Source organism: Myxine glutinosa, unplaced genomic scaffold (assembly GCF_964187855.1).
Source record: "Myxine glutinosa unplaced genomic scaffold, kmMyxGlut1.1 SCAFFOLD_1819, whole genome shotgun sequence".
NCBI lineage: Eukaryota > Metazoa > Chordata > Myxini > Myxiniformes > Myxinidae > Myxine > Myxine glutinosa.
Window position 1 is genome coordinate 43,784 of NW_027617914.1, and position 16,825 is coordinate 60,608.

The following is a 16,825-nucleotide window of genomic DNA, read 5'->3' on the forward strand; positions in this document are numbered from 1 at the left end:
AAGAGGACAAACAAACATACTTTACTACTTTATATATATATACTAGCAGAAGTACCCGGCATTGCCGGGCGGGGGAGGAGGAGGGGAGGGGGAGGAGGAGGGGAGGGGGAAGAGGAGGGGAGGGGGAAGAGGAGGGGAGGGGAACGGGGGGGAGGGGGAGGGGTAGGGGGGAGGGGGGAGAGGGGAGGGGGGAGGGGGGAGGGGGGGAGGGGAAGGGGGGGAGGGGAAGGGGGGAGGGGAAAGGGGGGAGGGGAGAGTGTGGGGGTGCCCGGGGGAAGAAGGGCCCCTCCCCCCTGCCCCTTCCCCTCACCACTTCCCCTCCCCCGCCCCTTCCCCTCACCCCTTCCCCTCCCCCCCCCCTTCCCCTCCCCTCCTCTTCCCCTCCCCTCCTCCTCCCCCTTAACACCAGGGGGGTTGACTCAGCCTGTCATCCTACCGAGGTCGGCAAATTGAGTACCAGTTCACTGGTAATTCCCTGTGTGCCGCAAGAGGCGCCTAACAGGGTTGGCGGCACGAACCCGGAACTCATTGTCGTCAAATAAATGTAGCATGTATGTTTCACTCTCTGTCACATGCCGTTGGTCCCATGTCAATCGGATGAAGTTGAAAAATTAACATTACGAAGTTTCTCTGGGACGTACTGATTCCGAATAATGAAGTTGAAAAATTAACGTTCCGAAATACGCTAATTACGCTAACAGAAGCGCTGCGCTCCCTCCCTTCGATTCCCTCCCTCTTCTGCTAGCGCTTCTGCGCTAATACGCTAATTTTAAAACCCGAAGTTTTTTAAAATTTAAGGTGTGCTGTAGTTGCTCTGAGACGTACTGATTCCGAATATGCCTTTGGTTTTTCTCTGCGATGAGTATTTCTCGAGTTATAAGAGGACAAACAAACATACTTTACTTTATATATATAGATATATATATCCCCCCCCCCCCCCCCCCAGTAAGACCAAAAAGACCCCTAAATACCTCAAACCCTGAAGACCCAAAAGACCCCGAAAACCCAAAAGACCCAGAAGACCCAAAAGACCCCGAAGACCCAAAAGCCCCAAAAGCCCCTGAACACCCAAAAGCCCCTGAACACCCAAAAGCCCCTTTTGAGTCTGAAGACCTTTCAGACCCAAAATACCCACAAGACCCTGAGGAATTTCCACGGGGCCCATGCCATTATGGTGTCAAAGGACATTCTTGTCAAACTCCCAAAATATTCCACACTCTACTCCAAGCCAATTCCCTTGCAGAAGCCCGGTGAAACCGGATTATCTGCTTGTGTTTAATAAAACTGAAAATTGTCATTCCAGTGATGAGGAGCTAACAACATCATGTGCTGTGCTGCAATGATTAGGCTATTCTGAAAATGTCACTTGTCTAGTTGGGACATCAAGGCTGGTTGGGACATGGGACATTGACAAACGTTGCTATATTTAGACATCCTGATTGTTAATTCTCAAAACAAAATATGAAGTTAAAGTGAAATTTAGGCAATGTATGAGCCCTATCCTACAATTTTACAGTAACCTATAGATAATACAATCAATGATTGGGGAGGGGGAGGGAAGAAAATGGGTGGGATAAAAAAAAAAGGAGAACAAAATATTTTTCAACAATTCAAATCCCATCTGTAGGTTATCAACATGAAGGAAAAGCAGGAGCAACAAGCATTCTGAGTATTGTGCTGCAATACATGTCCCCTACCGGCAGTCTGTCGTCCAGAAAACTGTTGGGGAAATTACCAAAGTTCAAAGTGCCATAACTTTGTCAATAAAGTTCATGAATGGTTGCACAGACCCCTACTTCTCACTAAAAGGGGAAAAAGAATGTAAATCGGAGTTAAAATAAGCCCGCAAGGTTGCTCCGTGGAGCAGCCTGCACATATTGCACTATGTGTGAATTATATAATTACCAACTCACGGTCTGAGGTAACTCGGCTAAAAAATATCCAATTTGCACCAAATAAAGTTTATGAATGGTTGCACAGACCCCTACTTCTCACTAAAAGTGGAAACAGAATGTAAATTGGAGTTAAAACAAGGAATATTAACAGCTTTGACTTACCGCACTCCAAATTATAGTCCGGAAAACTGTTGGGGAAATTACCAAAGTTCAAAGTGCCATAACTTTGTCAAAAATGATCGAAATGTCGTGAAGTTCGAACTTGAGCTGTAACGTATGACGAAACCATGTACCAAGTTTGAAATCATTAGCATTAAGAGTTTAGGAAAAAAGTCCGGAAAGCTGTTCTTTGCGTGACAGACTGACAGACGGACAGACGGAGGGACGGAGTGCAAACCTATAGTCCCCTCCGGTGTACAGCGGTAGGGGACTAATAACAGAAACTAGTAGCAATGGACAGAAAATAACAGAATGGGAAAGAATCAGAGCATTTGTGGAAGAGATAGTGGATGTGCAAGGATGAGTGCATGTAGCACATTTGAAAGCTGAAGTGAGGATGAAACAACAGACACAGGGAGACTATTCCACAATCAGGAGATTAAGGGGATGAAGGAAAGCAGGTGAGCAAACAGCTTGGACAGATGTTTCCCGAGAATATTTTGACCATTTAGCCATCAACTCCACACTCTGCAGAACAACACCCCACACACAAGACAGATAGGCCATAGTAGCATCCTTGTCTGCAAATGTCAAGGAAAAAATGTCACTGTTGTATTTAAATACAGGCCACAAGCTCTCATCCTGTTCCTCCAAAAATATTTGTCAAGACATCTACTCCAGTAGGTAATCCAAAAAGGATGTGCATTCTCGAAAGGTGCAAGACCTATCAGTCACAATCCGACTTGTGCAGACCACATGTCGAAGCTGGTCGATGCAATGGTATTCTTCATTGGACGATAGAATGGTTGGCCACCGACAGATTACTACTATACTATCAATAGTGTAAAAAAACAAACAAAAAAAAAAAATAAAACTTCATCCAAAATTCTGTGCGATTTGGATCTGGACTCTCGGTTGCTGCAGCTACTTCCAACATTGATCTCCTGGTGGGGATTAAATTCCAAGGCACTCCAAGTTATTGTCATCTCTTGGCAGGAGGCCAAGATCCATGGCCTGCTTCTCATCCAGTACAATCAGGTTTGGTGGTTTTTTAAAGGCATCTACCACCTCCCCGGTGTCCTCTCCCCACCAGCCTTTTCTTCCCTCTGCTCCTCGCCCAAATTCGGGTCACACGCACCTTTCTTGCCAGAAACATACCCTGATGCTGGGACTATCTCCATTCATGGAGAACCGACTCCCTTTGTCCATTGTCTTGTGCTCCTGCTTCTAATCTTTCAAGACTGCTACCCATGACTATGTTGTAGTTTCTCCCATAGTCTCATATTTGCTGGCTTCCTGTCAAGTACCTGCATTCCATAGCAAGAGCCACTTGATGGGTTATTTCATGGATGTCCGACCTGCAAGGACCCTCATATGGCTATTTTGATGACATAAAAAAACACGACAATCAGTGCAAAATGAAATTCAATATCACTAATAGATAAGTCCACGACACTTTAAAATAGCAATAATTATCAACAACTAACAAGTCTATAATGTCACTCACCGAGCTGATCCTTGACCGCTTGACCTCGCTCCTCATCTCCATTTTCTTGTTGCAGTGTTAAGGTCACCACCTCTTCAGTACCAGGTGCAAACGTAGGTTCAATTGCAGATGTCGATTTGCCACCAAACATTTTATCTTTTTCTGATGAGAATTCGTACCAATCTTCTTTTCCTCTTCCATCACAAAGAGGATCTTCAGCAGCCATGAACAAGTTCTCATTCTCCTGGTCTTCATTGAAGCATTTTTCTTTTGAACCGTTTTCTTCTTCTGCAGCAAAGATGCTAACAATTACCAATATAGAATGTTAACATAATATGATTGTCAAACATCATGACATAACCTGTCTATTTTCTTAGTTGCTTTCCCCAAAAACAATTTCTTATATTCACCCTAATAAATACAACATTCTTTCTTTGCTTAAAAAAAAAAATGGTGTCCCCAAAGCACGGCAATGCTTCAGGCCCAAAACACTTTAAAGTTAAGCTGGGAGCCCGACTCAAACCCAATATGCTTTAAAATTGTAGAATGAGCTAAAAGATTCACCAAGAGGTCACGCTGCCTCCATCAATAAAGAAGGAAGAAGAAGAGCACCCTCTAATAGTCTCTAATAGTATAACGAATGACTTGTAAGAAACAATCATTGAAACAAATTTAATTTGAGTCCCAAACATCACTCCCGACTATGTGTGTTACGGGGCGACTAATGTTAGCGACCCTAGGTCCTCTCCCCAGCCCGCCGGGCCGAGGCCCGCAAGCTGACCAAGCGGTTGTTGGATGCTTTAACTTTTGGCTTAGTGCAAGGAGTAGAGGCTCTAGAGTCTAGAGTCTAGACTGCCACACTGGCGGCTCAAGGGAGCTTGCAACCGGATCCGAAAAATGTCAATCAAACAAAATGAAATAGAATCAAACAAAATGAAATTTACTTCAAAGGATGCAAAACGATACAATAAGCAAATCGTACAAGTATGACGACGGACTTCATTAATTAATAATGACAGACTGAATTAACACAGGCCACATACAACCATTACGAAAGGCTGACACAACATCACACAAATGGACCTTCCATCTAACCCAGGGAAAGGGAAGGGGAAGGGAAGGGGAAGGGAAGCAAATTAAAAAAACAATATTCGCAGGGAATTGAAATAAAATGGGACACGAGGATGGGAATGGAATGGGGTTCAGGCCTGTTTGAAGAGCAGCTTCATCGATGCTCACCAGAGCGGGGTTTGGCGGGAACAAAGGTTCATCAATGCTCATCAGAGCGGAGCCCGGCGGGAACGAAGGTAAATGGACTAGTCATCATGCTCTGCGATTCCTTTCTCCTTTGATCCTTTTCCTTTCGTCAACCTCCTTCATGCAACATAGCAAATCCCTCAGCTCAGGAAGTTCATCGAGGTTGACTCCTTCATGTAGCACACGCCGAGCCCGTTCACAACATGAAGCATATGGTGTTTTCCACAGAGACCCAAGAAGCGCCTTTTTCCACAGAATACGCTCTTTCCCTTTTTGTCCACCTCCTTCATGCACAACGAATCCTTCAGAACGTTCATAAAGAAAGAGTTTCTCACACCAACACGCTCACTGAAGCCTTTCATAGTACGAACAAGCATTCGTTTTTACTGTTCCGCCAAGAGACGCTCTTCTTCCTCCTACCCTTTCCATGCACTTTCTTCCTTCAAAGAAAAAGGGTTGAATCGTTTCCCAAGCTGTTTTGTGCACCACCACCAACAGTAAAATTCATGTGGCGTAAAGGGAGTGGATATGGGGTAAACTTTATGAAAAAGGAAAAAATAAATACGAAAAGGTCCTATTTGGGGATCCACAGCTGAACTGGCATTTCTTATGCAATACACCCTAAATAACATGAATCGTCTATGCATGCTTTGTAAACAATTGACATTCCCACAAATGTAACAGTATTTAAGATAAGTGTAGATGAATTATTATTATTATTATTATATATGTTGCTATTTTGTATAGTTGGAGACATCTACCCTCTCTCATTGTGTGTCTAAAATTATCCAACTCGTTTGATCCTTCAATCGATGTTTCTACCCTCTTATCAGTCTTAAACGTTATTTTTCGCATATGCTTGGCCATGGCGCTATATTGGTGGGAAAAGGCATCGTGGCACGCCATGGAGTTACACGTGCTCAGTCGTACTCTTTATTTCATAATTCCGTTGCAATTTGTTTAAAGTCAAACATCATTTTCCCTGGTCAAAATTGCTTCACTTCGTTTGCCGAGCGACTGCACGAGCAGTTTGCAAAGTGGTTGATACGGAACGTCTGGCTTGGCAAGCGATAGCAAGCTGCTTGCTAATGGAACACACCAAGCAAGCTGCTTGCTAACGGAACACACCAAGCACGCTGATTGCTAAAGGAACACACCAAGCAAGCTGCTTGCTAACCGAACACACCAAGCAAGCTGCTTGCTAACCGAACACACCAAGCAAGCTGCTTGCTAACCGAACACACCAAGCAAGCTGCTTGCTAACGGAACACACCAAGCAAGCTGCTTGCTAATGGAACACACCAAGCAAGCTGCTTGCTAACGGAACACACCAAACAAGCTGCTTGCTAACGGAACACACCAAGCAAGCTGCTTGCTAACGGAACACCCCAAGCAAGCTGCTTGCTAACGGAACACCCCAAGCAAGATGCTTGCTAATGGAACACACTGAGCAAGCTGTTTGCTAACAGAACACACTGAGCAAGCTGCTTGCTAACAGAACACACGAAGCAAGCTGATTACTAATTGGGACATTTGTGAATAAAGTCATACATGATTAGCTTCAGGCATTTAAAATAACAAACAACTTTGATGTGGAACTTCACAAATAATAAATGCCAAGCAATCCGATGTCGTGACAAAAATGGGAAAACAAATAAATAAATAAATGAAACACACGACACCATGTTTCCCACTTTGTTTGTTCCACCGGGAATGGTGAGGAGAAAAGCACGAGATTACCTGCTTGTCCTTGTCCTCGGTGTCAAAACTTCACACACCGAGGACGCTCATATTCTCGATCTTTAATGTGATGTTCCCCTGAGTGCTTAATTTAATGCACAGACAAAGCGAACTCAAACGGACCGCTGATTCGTCGTTGTTTGTTGGGACGCTTACTCTTTAATGATACACCATTTAAATTACATATTGAAGAATATACATTAGGGTGTCATTAAAATGTAAAGTTTGGATTTTTCATATTCTCAACCCAGGAATCTATTCGATTAGTAGTAAAAACTTTGTGACTGAAAAATCATTTGGATTGAATAACTTTAAAAGGTCACCCCCGGGGTCCAAAGTTTTGTTTTTTTTTAAATTGAAAAATCCGATTTTTGTATTCCAATCAGATTTTTTTTATTTAAATAAAACTATTATTTGTTAATATTTTTTATAAATATGAATGAATGACCGATGAACATAATGTGTTCTACAATTCTACATAAATAGAACATATAGATTCTACAATTCTACATTCTCCACATATAAAATTATCGACGTCTCTGCGGGCTTCTTCTTCAGTTTTTCCGGTCATCCATTTCCCTAAGCCTTATCATTTTTCCTTATCCAGCGTCCGTTCCTCTTCTCTCAATTGTTCTCCTTTCAACTCCCTAAACCACATCAAAACGCGGTTCTTTTAATATCATTCCTGCTTCCAAAAAAAATATTGATATTTCTACGCACAAAAAAACAAAATTGCAACACGTCAGTCATCTCCCAGATTTCGCAGTGATTGGTCTTACATATAAATCATATTCTACTTAATCTTTCTACAGATGCATACCCGCAAACAGGTATACTTGCTACGAACAACGGTGGATGAGGTGAAGGGATGCAAGCTTCCCTCATATAGGCAAGCATTCGGGCATTTCTTCTACCTTCACCATGAAAAGAAACTGACAGTCCGGGACGCATTAAGGGAGTCTTGTCGAGCAGTGATGGCTTTCAGGGATAAAGCTCATATTCCAACCAGGCTCGAGCAACATTGCATGAGCAAACTAGAAAAAGTTTTCGAGGACTGGAAAGGCCTCAAGAAACACGCTTCAAGGACAAGTGATTCACACAACAACAACACAACAACATGCATTTTAAGGCCATTTTCCCTGCTAGAGCGGGGGTTAGCCTTGCGGCAATGCCAATCTTCTCCATTTTGCCCTATTTTCTGCATCTCTCCTTGTTAACCCCCTTGCCCGCATTTCTTCTTCCACCATCTTTAGCCAAGTCTGTCTCAGTCTTCCCCGTCCTCTACTTCCTTCTACATTCATTTCCATCACTCTTCTCAACCAGTCACTTTCATCCTTCCTCAACACATGACCAAACCATCTCAACCTGTTCCTCTTCACAGCATCAATCACAGGCTCTATTCCCATCATCTTTCGCAATTCATCATTTGTCTTCCTCTCTCTCAATGATACTCCGCACATCCACCGAACCATTCGCATTTCCACCCTTTCCAGCCTTCGTTGCTGCTCTACATTCATGACCCATGTCTCGCTCTCATAAATCATAACACTTCTCACACATGCAGCATACACCTTTCCCTTCAGCTTCAACGACACTCCCCTCCTCATCAGCACGCCACTCAGTTCCCGAAACTTCTTCCATGCACATCTCACTCGAGCAACCGTTGCCAAGTCTGATCCACCTTCTCCATTCAGCATGTCTCCGAGGTAGCAAAATGTTTTCACACCTTCCAGCTTCACGCTGTCTCCAAGATCCAACTCAACATTTCCTCCATCTGCATCTCCCTCTGTGCACACCTTACATTTGAATGCAGCTGCCACACTGGTTAATGACCCTCTCAGACCGCTACATTTTTGATGAACCCACTCAGCGCACATTGTAAATTGAATGGAGTTCACTCCGACACCCTTCCTGCACACAGCACATGGCCACTTCCCAGTTCTTTCCACCTCACCACATGCTTTACCACTTGCCATCACCTTCGTCTTTCCTATATTCACCTGCAGACCTTTTGTCTCCATACATTCCTTCCACTTGTTCATCTTTTCCTTCAGTCCATCCATACTTTCCGCAATCAACACCAGATCATCTGCATACAACAACTCCCACGGTAAACCCTCCTTTACGTTCTGAGCCACCACCTCCAACACAGCTACAAATAGTAGTGGACTTAGTACCGACCCCTGATGCACTCCCAACTTCACCTCAAACTCACCACTGTTCCCGTCCTTCATCCTTACAGCTGTGCACGCTCTTTTGTACATTGCCATCACTACTCTGATCAACCATTCCTCCACTTCTAACTTCCTCAATGCCCATGTCAATACTTCGCGTGGAACCCTATCGAATGCTTTCTCCAGATCAACAAACCGAAAAAACAACTTCTTCCTCTTCTCCATGTACTTCTCCTGCAACTGCCTCACAATAAAGAGCGCGTCTGTCGTTCCTCTTCCTGGCATAAATCCAAATTGCATTTCGTCAATCTTCACCTTCTTCCTTATCCTCCGCTCCAACACCCTTTCCAATACCTTCATTCCATGCTCCAATAACTTTATCGCTCAGTACGAGCCACACTCCAGAGGGTCACCTTTCCCCTTGTATAGAGGGACGAGGGTACTCAGTTCCCAATCCACTGGAATGCGGCCTTCTTTCACCACCAGATTACAGATCTCTGTCATTCTCTTCACACCCCAACTTCCTGCTGCCTTCAACATATCTCCCACAACTCCCGTCGGCCCTCCCGCACCCTTTGCCTTCTGCCACTCCTTGAACTTCTTCCTCTTCTCGTCAATCCTCTTTCCAACTTCATCATCCCACCACCATGTTTCCGAGTGCCTCGGTGGTCCTTTTGTCCATCCACATGCCTCACCAACGGCTCCCAACAGACTATCTTTCATTGACATCCAACCACGTTCAAGCTCAACCACATCATCCTCTACCCTACTCAGCCACTCTTTTAATGCCTCCCTTACTGTCACCTCTTTCAACCTCCACACCTTCATTCTCGGTTGGTACTTCACCTGCCGAGCTCTCCTCGCACCTTTCACCCTTATGTCGCAGACAACCAAGTGGTGCTGTGAAACAGCCTCCTCCCCCGGGATCACCTTTTTGTCCCGGAGGTGCCCCCTATCTCGCCTACGCACCATCAGGTAGTCAACGGTTGTCGTCGACCCACCTGATGTGTATGTAACAAGCTTATTATCCCCTTTCTGGAACTGAGTATTACAAATCAACAAATCAGCTCCATCAGCAAACTCCAAAATCCTTTCACCTTCTCCATTTCTCACACCATATCAGTAACCCCCATGAAGTCCCTCAAAACCGTCTATACTCCCTTCCCACATGTCCATTTAGGTCTCCTCCTACCACAAGAACTTCCTCATCTTTCATGTTTTCCATCAGCTTCTCTATCGCACACCAGAACTTGTCCTTCTCTTCATCGCTCCGACCAACCTGCGGAGCATATCCCGAGATGACGTTCACCAAGAGCTTTCCAATCATCATTTTCACCATCATCAACCTATCACTCACTCTAGTCACACTCACCACACTGTCTACAAACTCCTCAGAAAACAGGACACCAACACCATTCAAGCCCTCAGGGCACCCTTGCCACACAAGCTTGTATTTCTGTCCCTGCCTACCCTTCACCATTGTCATACCACTTCCCTTCCATCAAGTCTCTTGCACACAACATATGTCCACTCTTCTTCTGACCAATACTCCCACCACTTCTCCTGATCTCCCTGTCATTGTCCCTACATTCCATGTCCAAAACCTCAGAAACCGATCTCCACTTCGGGCTGTACCCTGCCAATATGTAGTTGTAATTGTCATGGTTCTCTTTTTTTGAGGCAATGTTTTTATGGCCGGGTGCCCTTCGTGACGCCAACCCTCTTTGTCGCCTCTTACGACACGCAGGGATACGGCGTACCTATTCTAACCAGGGTACTGTGGAAGTGTAAAATTTATCAAATCAAGTAATTTCTATGAGCTACAACCTGCTCTCCTCATGTGCAAGTGTTTTTGTGGTTTCCATGCAGAAGTTGGGATTTCCTTCAGTAGCCGAATTATCTCCGACACTCTGACCAAGTTCGTTTGCTCGAGAAAAGTAAATTCTTAGTGGAGGCAATGGTGGACCACATATTGTCATGGCAAAATCATTTTATGACTGAGGGTAATATGATTACAGATAGGGTGGTTTTTGGAAATAATGTAATGTTCGATCTAGTATGTCTTACTGAAGTTCCATAAGCAAATTGAAGCAAAAGATATTGTTTTCTTGGTAAATAATTAAATAATACAGCTAGTTCCACAATGCCACAATGTCAGGTGTGCGTCTGAAGTAATTAGCATCCACTGAACTGCTTTCAAAATCCCATTGTGTTTGGTAAACTAGTAAATAATCAACTCAGTACGAGGTCGAAGCTATGCAAAATACATGGTAATTATTTTGCAGAGTTGAACAATGGGAGTGGATAAGTCGCTCTGCGCTGGCCGATGGAGGATAAGCTAAATCCTATTTAAAAATCCATGTAGGCTAGCTCTCGCTGGCTCTCTGATCCAATATCTTCTCAGTAAAGATCTTTTTTGTGGGATTGCAGTATATAGGTTCATACCTCATATATGATTTTGACTTATGAGGGAAAAGATGAGTTTGCAGATTGAAAAAGGATGTGGTTGTCATAGCTACTGAGTGACCTATTGATTAAATAAGGACTTTTTAATTGCATGCCTGTTTTGAAGTTTTAGCATGACTTATTAAAACTCATGTTACTAGTGTGTTAATTTGCAATATTGTGTGATAACACTTGCATCAAACAATAAATGAATTACAGATAAAACCACAGAATGGTAAATCATTTGGTATAGTTTTAATAATAAAGGCACTGTAATTATTTAATTATGACTAAGGATAATATTGTTAAAGATGTGCTTTGAAATAAAGCAAGTGGTCTTTGTTCTTGTCATGTCGAAAATGAGTAAAAGATATATCCACTTCGCTGAGAATGACCTTCAAATGTTCTTGAAGTCTTCAAGCAGGAAGATGGCTCCGAAATGTCTGGCAGGAGACAATGGGAAAACAGACCGCATTAAAGAATTTGAAATGCAGACCTGCTCTCGGCGGGGAGCACTCTCATCTCAATATTTCACTCGACCAATCACATTGTATCCCCCGATCCTTGCTCCCTCCCACCCAAACTTTGCCCAACCAATCCTACTGCTCTCCTCCCCTCTCTTCGCTCCTCCCCCTCCACTTGCGCCTCCCACTTCAACTTCAACTTGTATAAAAGACAGGACTGACGTCAAAATATTAGGATTATCACTGGGTTTGTAATGTTGGTTTGTTGTACTTTAGGATTTTCACTAGGTTTGTAATGCTGTAAATGTTGTACTTAGGATGTTTCACTTGGCTGGTCGATTCTGTATGTTTACACTGTATGTTGACTGTATACTGTGCATGCTACTGTATCCTTATGATGTTCCCTTTGATGTACATCTCTACTGTACCAGGATTTTCACTTGGGACTTTCTGTGAATCTTGCAATGTGCTTTTGTGAATTGTAGCATGCCCTTCTTGGTTATATATAAATAACCACCTTTAGAGGCTTTAGAGGCCAAGCCTTCTTGGTTGATAAAGGTTATTGTTTTCTTGCTGTGTATTTCCTTGTAGACAGAAAGTGTTGTCCTCCTCAGGAATTAAAATTTGTGATTCATCTTCTGACAAAGGTTATGGACATTGAATTTCTTGATTCATCTATTACATACTACTATCTAAAATATATCCCTATCAGTACACACCGGGAAGTGATTCACACAAGACGAAGGAAAAAGAATTCGTTGAACGTTTAGATCATCTCTTTGACATCGCCCACACTGACGCTGAGAAACTGATCAAGTGCCGAGAGGATTGGGAGTTCCTCCAGCAGCAGCGTCATAGAGGACGTCCCGGCTCAATGACAGGTCTGAACAAGACCCATCAAGGCCAAGCCGAATATCGTAATCGACAGCAGGAGGAAGAGGAGAAACGAAGAATGGGCTCTGGTCTCCAAACTTGAGGTGGTGAACGACAGAGCCGAATGGGCTGTGGCTCTGGTACAGGAGCTGAATGGAAAGAGGAACAGTTCCAGTTCCTCGTCCAAATTGTCACCGAGCACAGAAAGCGACACCCAGCTCCGAATAAATCAGCATTGATGAAGATGTGAAGGAAGTATCAGCGTATGAGCATCGATATTCGTATTATTTGCGTTTTTCCAATGTTCTACTTTTGTTACTTTGCCATTTTTTGAATGTATTACCTCGTGAAATTATTTTTTTACATTTTTACAATAAATATTATGTTCGTGCAATTTGCGTTTTTTCAATGTCCTACTTACATTATGGTATTTGGTTAAAATATTATTATACGACGGGGAAGCTTACTTGGGTTTTTTTTGGTTTTTTTGTATACATAATCGAGGCTCGTGAAAGAGCTAACATCACACAAACAAATCAAACAGACAAAGAACCAAAGTATATAAAAAGGGGAGCGGTAGACAAGATGGGGAGAGAAGGGGAAGCACATAAACAACATTTGTGAGGGACATCGGGAATGTGTGGGAGGGAGATGGCTTGGGGGGAGGCGGTGTGGGGAGGGGGGGGGGGTGGGAGAAGTATAAACACAAGGACACCAAGGACTTCCAGGAAATAAGTTGGTATTTCAAAAAAGAGGATTTGGGGTGAAATTAGCGGGGGTAGAAAAGATCAAGGTTTTGGATGGGGGAAGATAAGAGATGGTGGTGAACAGCTGTTTTAAAGACCTGGAGGGAGGAGTGGGCTTGAAGGGAGTGGGGGAGTTTGTTCCAGAGGCGGGAGAAAAGAGGAATGAAAGAGTGAAGGTGAGCAGAGAGTCTTGATTTTGGCCGTTTAACCATAAGAGGGTTGCAGGCAGATCTTGTGCGACCTTTAGGAATATTTGGGGGACAGAGCCCAGAGAGAGCTGGAGGAGAAAGGCCAGAGAGGAGTCGGTAGAAGACAGAAAGACCACCAACCTGCCTGCGGTGAGTAAGTGAAAGGCCCTCGGAGGTAGCTTCATCACGGGAGATTCCAATGATTCTGAACGCTTTGGTTTCAACAGCATGAAGACGAGCTAGGTGTGAGGCAGGAGCACCAGCCCAGAAGGGAGAGCAGTATTCCATTGAGCTGCGGATGAAAGCCTTGTATGTGGTGAGGAGCTCAGGTGTGCGAAGGAAGGACTTCGCACGACGGAGGATGCCCAGTCGGCGACTGGCTTTGGAGGCCAGATTTGAAATGTGGTTTTCCCAGGAAAGATCATGGCAGATAGTGAGACCCAAAAGCTTGAGTGACAGAACTTCTTGGAGAGGATTATTCAGAAAGTGGATGGGAGGGTTGTCCAGTCGGTCTTTTCGGAGAGACATCGTAAGAGTGTGAGATTTGTCAGGATTGAAAGACATGTTCCACTTGTTTGCCCAATCAGTGATTTTGTCCAGGTCTGGAGAGAGTGAGGAGGCTGCAGACTGCCGATCTGAGGGATGAGGAATGGAGCGGCAGAGAGTGGAGTCATCAGCAAAGAGATAGAGAGGATTTTCAAGAGAGTCGGAGAGATCATTGATGAAGACCAGAAAAAGCACAGGGCCCAGAACACTGCCTTGGGGAACTCCAGCCTGAACAGGAAGAGGAGATGAGAGAAACCCATTCAGGGCCACACGTCGACTACGACTGGAGAGAAAGTCCGCCAGCCATGCGTGGAGATTTCCATGGATACCAAAGGAGGAGAGTTTGGTGAGCAGAGCGGGGTGCCAGACCGTGTCGAAGGCACGTGATATGTCGAGGGAGACAGCTCTAATTTCCTGTTTGGCATTGAGGACCTCCATCCATTGTTGAGACAGCAGAAGCAGCATGTCCAGAGTAGAGTGACCTGGTCTGAAACCAAATTGATGATCAGAGATCAAGCCATTGGAGAAGAGGAAAGATTTCATATCCGAAGCAATGATGGATTCCATGACTTTGCTGATAATTGGGAGAAGGCTGATTGGTCTGTAGTTGCTAGGATCTGTTTTTGCACTTTTTGTGTGTAAAGCGGTGATGTTGGCTGATTTCTAAGCAGATGGCAGTTGACCTTGAGCAAAAGAGAGGGTGAAAAGAACAGAGAGAGGGAGTGAAAGAGCGGAAGAACAGGATATTAGGACCCGTGGGCTCATGCCATCAGGTCCGATGGCAGTCCTGTTCAGGAAGGCGGCATCCTCCCAACACTAAAAGGGGTAACGTCTAATGGAATACTAGGAAGCCTGCTCTTAAGCAAGAAAACCCCGAAATCATGAAATAAAGGAAAATGGTTATTTGGTTTATTTCCAAGAAGTAGAAAGTGATGTGAACAAATGGACATTATTTAAAGTTGAATGGGCAACCTCCAAATGATGGCTAATCAGGACAAAATTTATTCTACTGAGTTTTTACACAAAGTGGAATAATATTACGGGGTGAGACTGAAAAAATCCATCTTTAAATTTCCGCCCACTATTACTAGTGACACCCTAATATACATTCCATATTATATCACCTGCTTTATTTTGTGGTGCTGTATTTAATACAGGTATTTCTTTTCAGAGAAACTAAACACTAAAAGCAGCCAAAACAACGTCAATATCTGGGTTTAAGGTGTGATTTAATAATAATAATAATAATGCATTTATTTTATATAGCGCTTTTCAGGAAGCCCAAAGACGCTTTGACAGAGTGCAAAACATAATACATAGCAAAACATAAAAACAATTTCAAAAAAGAAGAATCAATAGGGAAATATTCAAAGCACAAAGGAGGGAGAAGGAGAGGAAATAGTCAGGGGTTAGATGCTGTGGGTTAAATGTTGAATGCAGTGTTGAACAGGCGGGTCTTGAGTGATGTTTTGAATGTGGTGAGTGAGGAGGAGTCTCTGATGGTGTGAGGTAGTGAGTTCCAGAGGGTGGGAGCAGCGATGGAGAAGGCCCTGTCCCCCCAGGATCTAAATTTGGTCCGGATGGGGGGGGGGGGGTCAGGAGGTTGGTACCAGCAGAGCGGAGGTTGCGGGTGGGAGTGTCTGGAGAGGAGGTCAGCCAGGTAGGATGGGGCCAGGTTATGGAGGGCTTTGTAGGTCAAGAGGAGGATTTTGTACTGGATTCTCTGGGAGATGGGGAGCCAGTGAAGCTTGTAAAGGACGGGGGGTGATGTGGTCACGGGTCCGGGAATGGGTGAGTAGACGGGCAGCGGAGTTCTGAATGTATTGGAGTTTATTGGTGATTGTTGAGGGTGAACCATAAAGGAGGCCATTGCAGTAGTCCAGACGGGAAGTGATGAAGGCGTGGAGAGGGTTTCTGCAGCCACGGAGAGGGATGGACGGAGACGGGCGATGTTTTTCAGGTGAAAGAAGGCTGTCTTTGTGATTTGTTTAGTGTATTTGTCGAAGGAGAGGGTTTGGTCAAAGATGATGCCAAGATTCCGGATGTGAGGGGAGGTGGATACTGGGATACCGTCGATGTTGAGGGCAAAGTTATGGGTGGATTTTATGAGCGTTTTTGGGCCAATGATGATTATTTCAGATTTATCACAGTTAAGTTTGGGGAAGTTGATTTGAAGCCAGGATTTTATTTCAGTGATGCAGTTTGTCAGGATAGAGTGGGTGGCGGTGGAGATGGACTTGGTGGAGATGAAAAGCTGGATGTCATCGGCGAAGCAGTGGAATTGGAGACCATGACGGCGGATTAAGTGACCGAGGGGGGACAGGTAAAGGATGAAGAGGAGGGGGCCAAGAACTGAACCTTGGGGGACACCTTGGGGGAGGGGAGCAGTGGGGGATTTGCAGTTATTGATGGAGATGAACTGGCGTCCATCAGAGAGGTATGATTTGATCCAAGAGAGGGCAGTGCCAGTAACGTTAAAGGTGGTTTCAAGTCGGGTGAGGAGGATGATGTGGTCACGGGTCAAAGGCGATGATGTCATGGTGTCAAATGATCGATGGTGTCAAAGGCGGCGCTGAGGTCGAGGAGGATGAGAATGTTGAGGTTGCCAGCGTCAGAGGAGAGGAGAAGGTCGTTGGTGATTTTGAGGAGAGCAGTTTCAGTACTGTGGTTGGAGCGGAATCCGGATTGGAATGTTTCATACAGGTTATTGGCAGAGAGGTGATGTTTGAGTTGAGTGGCTACAGCGCGTTCCAAAACTTTTGACAGAAAGGGTAGGTTGGAGATGGGTCTGAAGTTATTTAGGGTGTCAGGGTTTAGTCCAGGTTTTTTCAGAATGGGGGTAACAGCAGCAA

At 44.5% G+C, this 16,825-nt stretch overlaps 1 protein-coding gene across 3 annotated transcripts in view; it reads right to left on the reverse strand.

The window, feature by feature from the left end:
* Window positions 1-16,825, reverse strand: part of LOC144889222 (protein AATF-like) — a 35,849-nt gene that overhangs the window by 11,078 nt on the left and 7,946 nt on the right. For 2 of the 3 annotated variants that reach the window (XM_078769258.1, XM_078769257.1), the window contains exons 3-4: window positions 11,552-11,599; window positions 3,562-3,828 (exon numbers count right to left, since the gene is read on the reverse strand). In XM_078769258.1, coding sequence (XP_078625384.1) covers window positions 3,562-3,828; window positions 11,552-11,599 — 315 coding nt within the window. The remainder of the gene's footprint in view (window positions 1-3,561; window positions 3,829-11,551; window positions 11,600-16,825) is intronic. The other variant, XM_078769259.1, reaches the window with a different exon arrangement.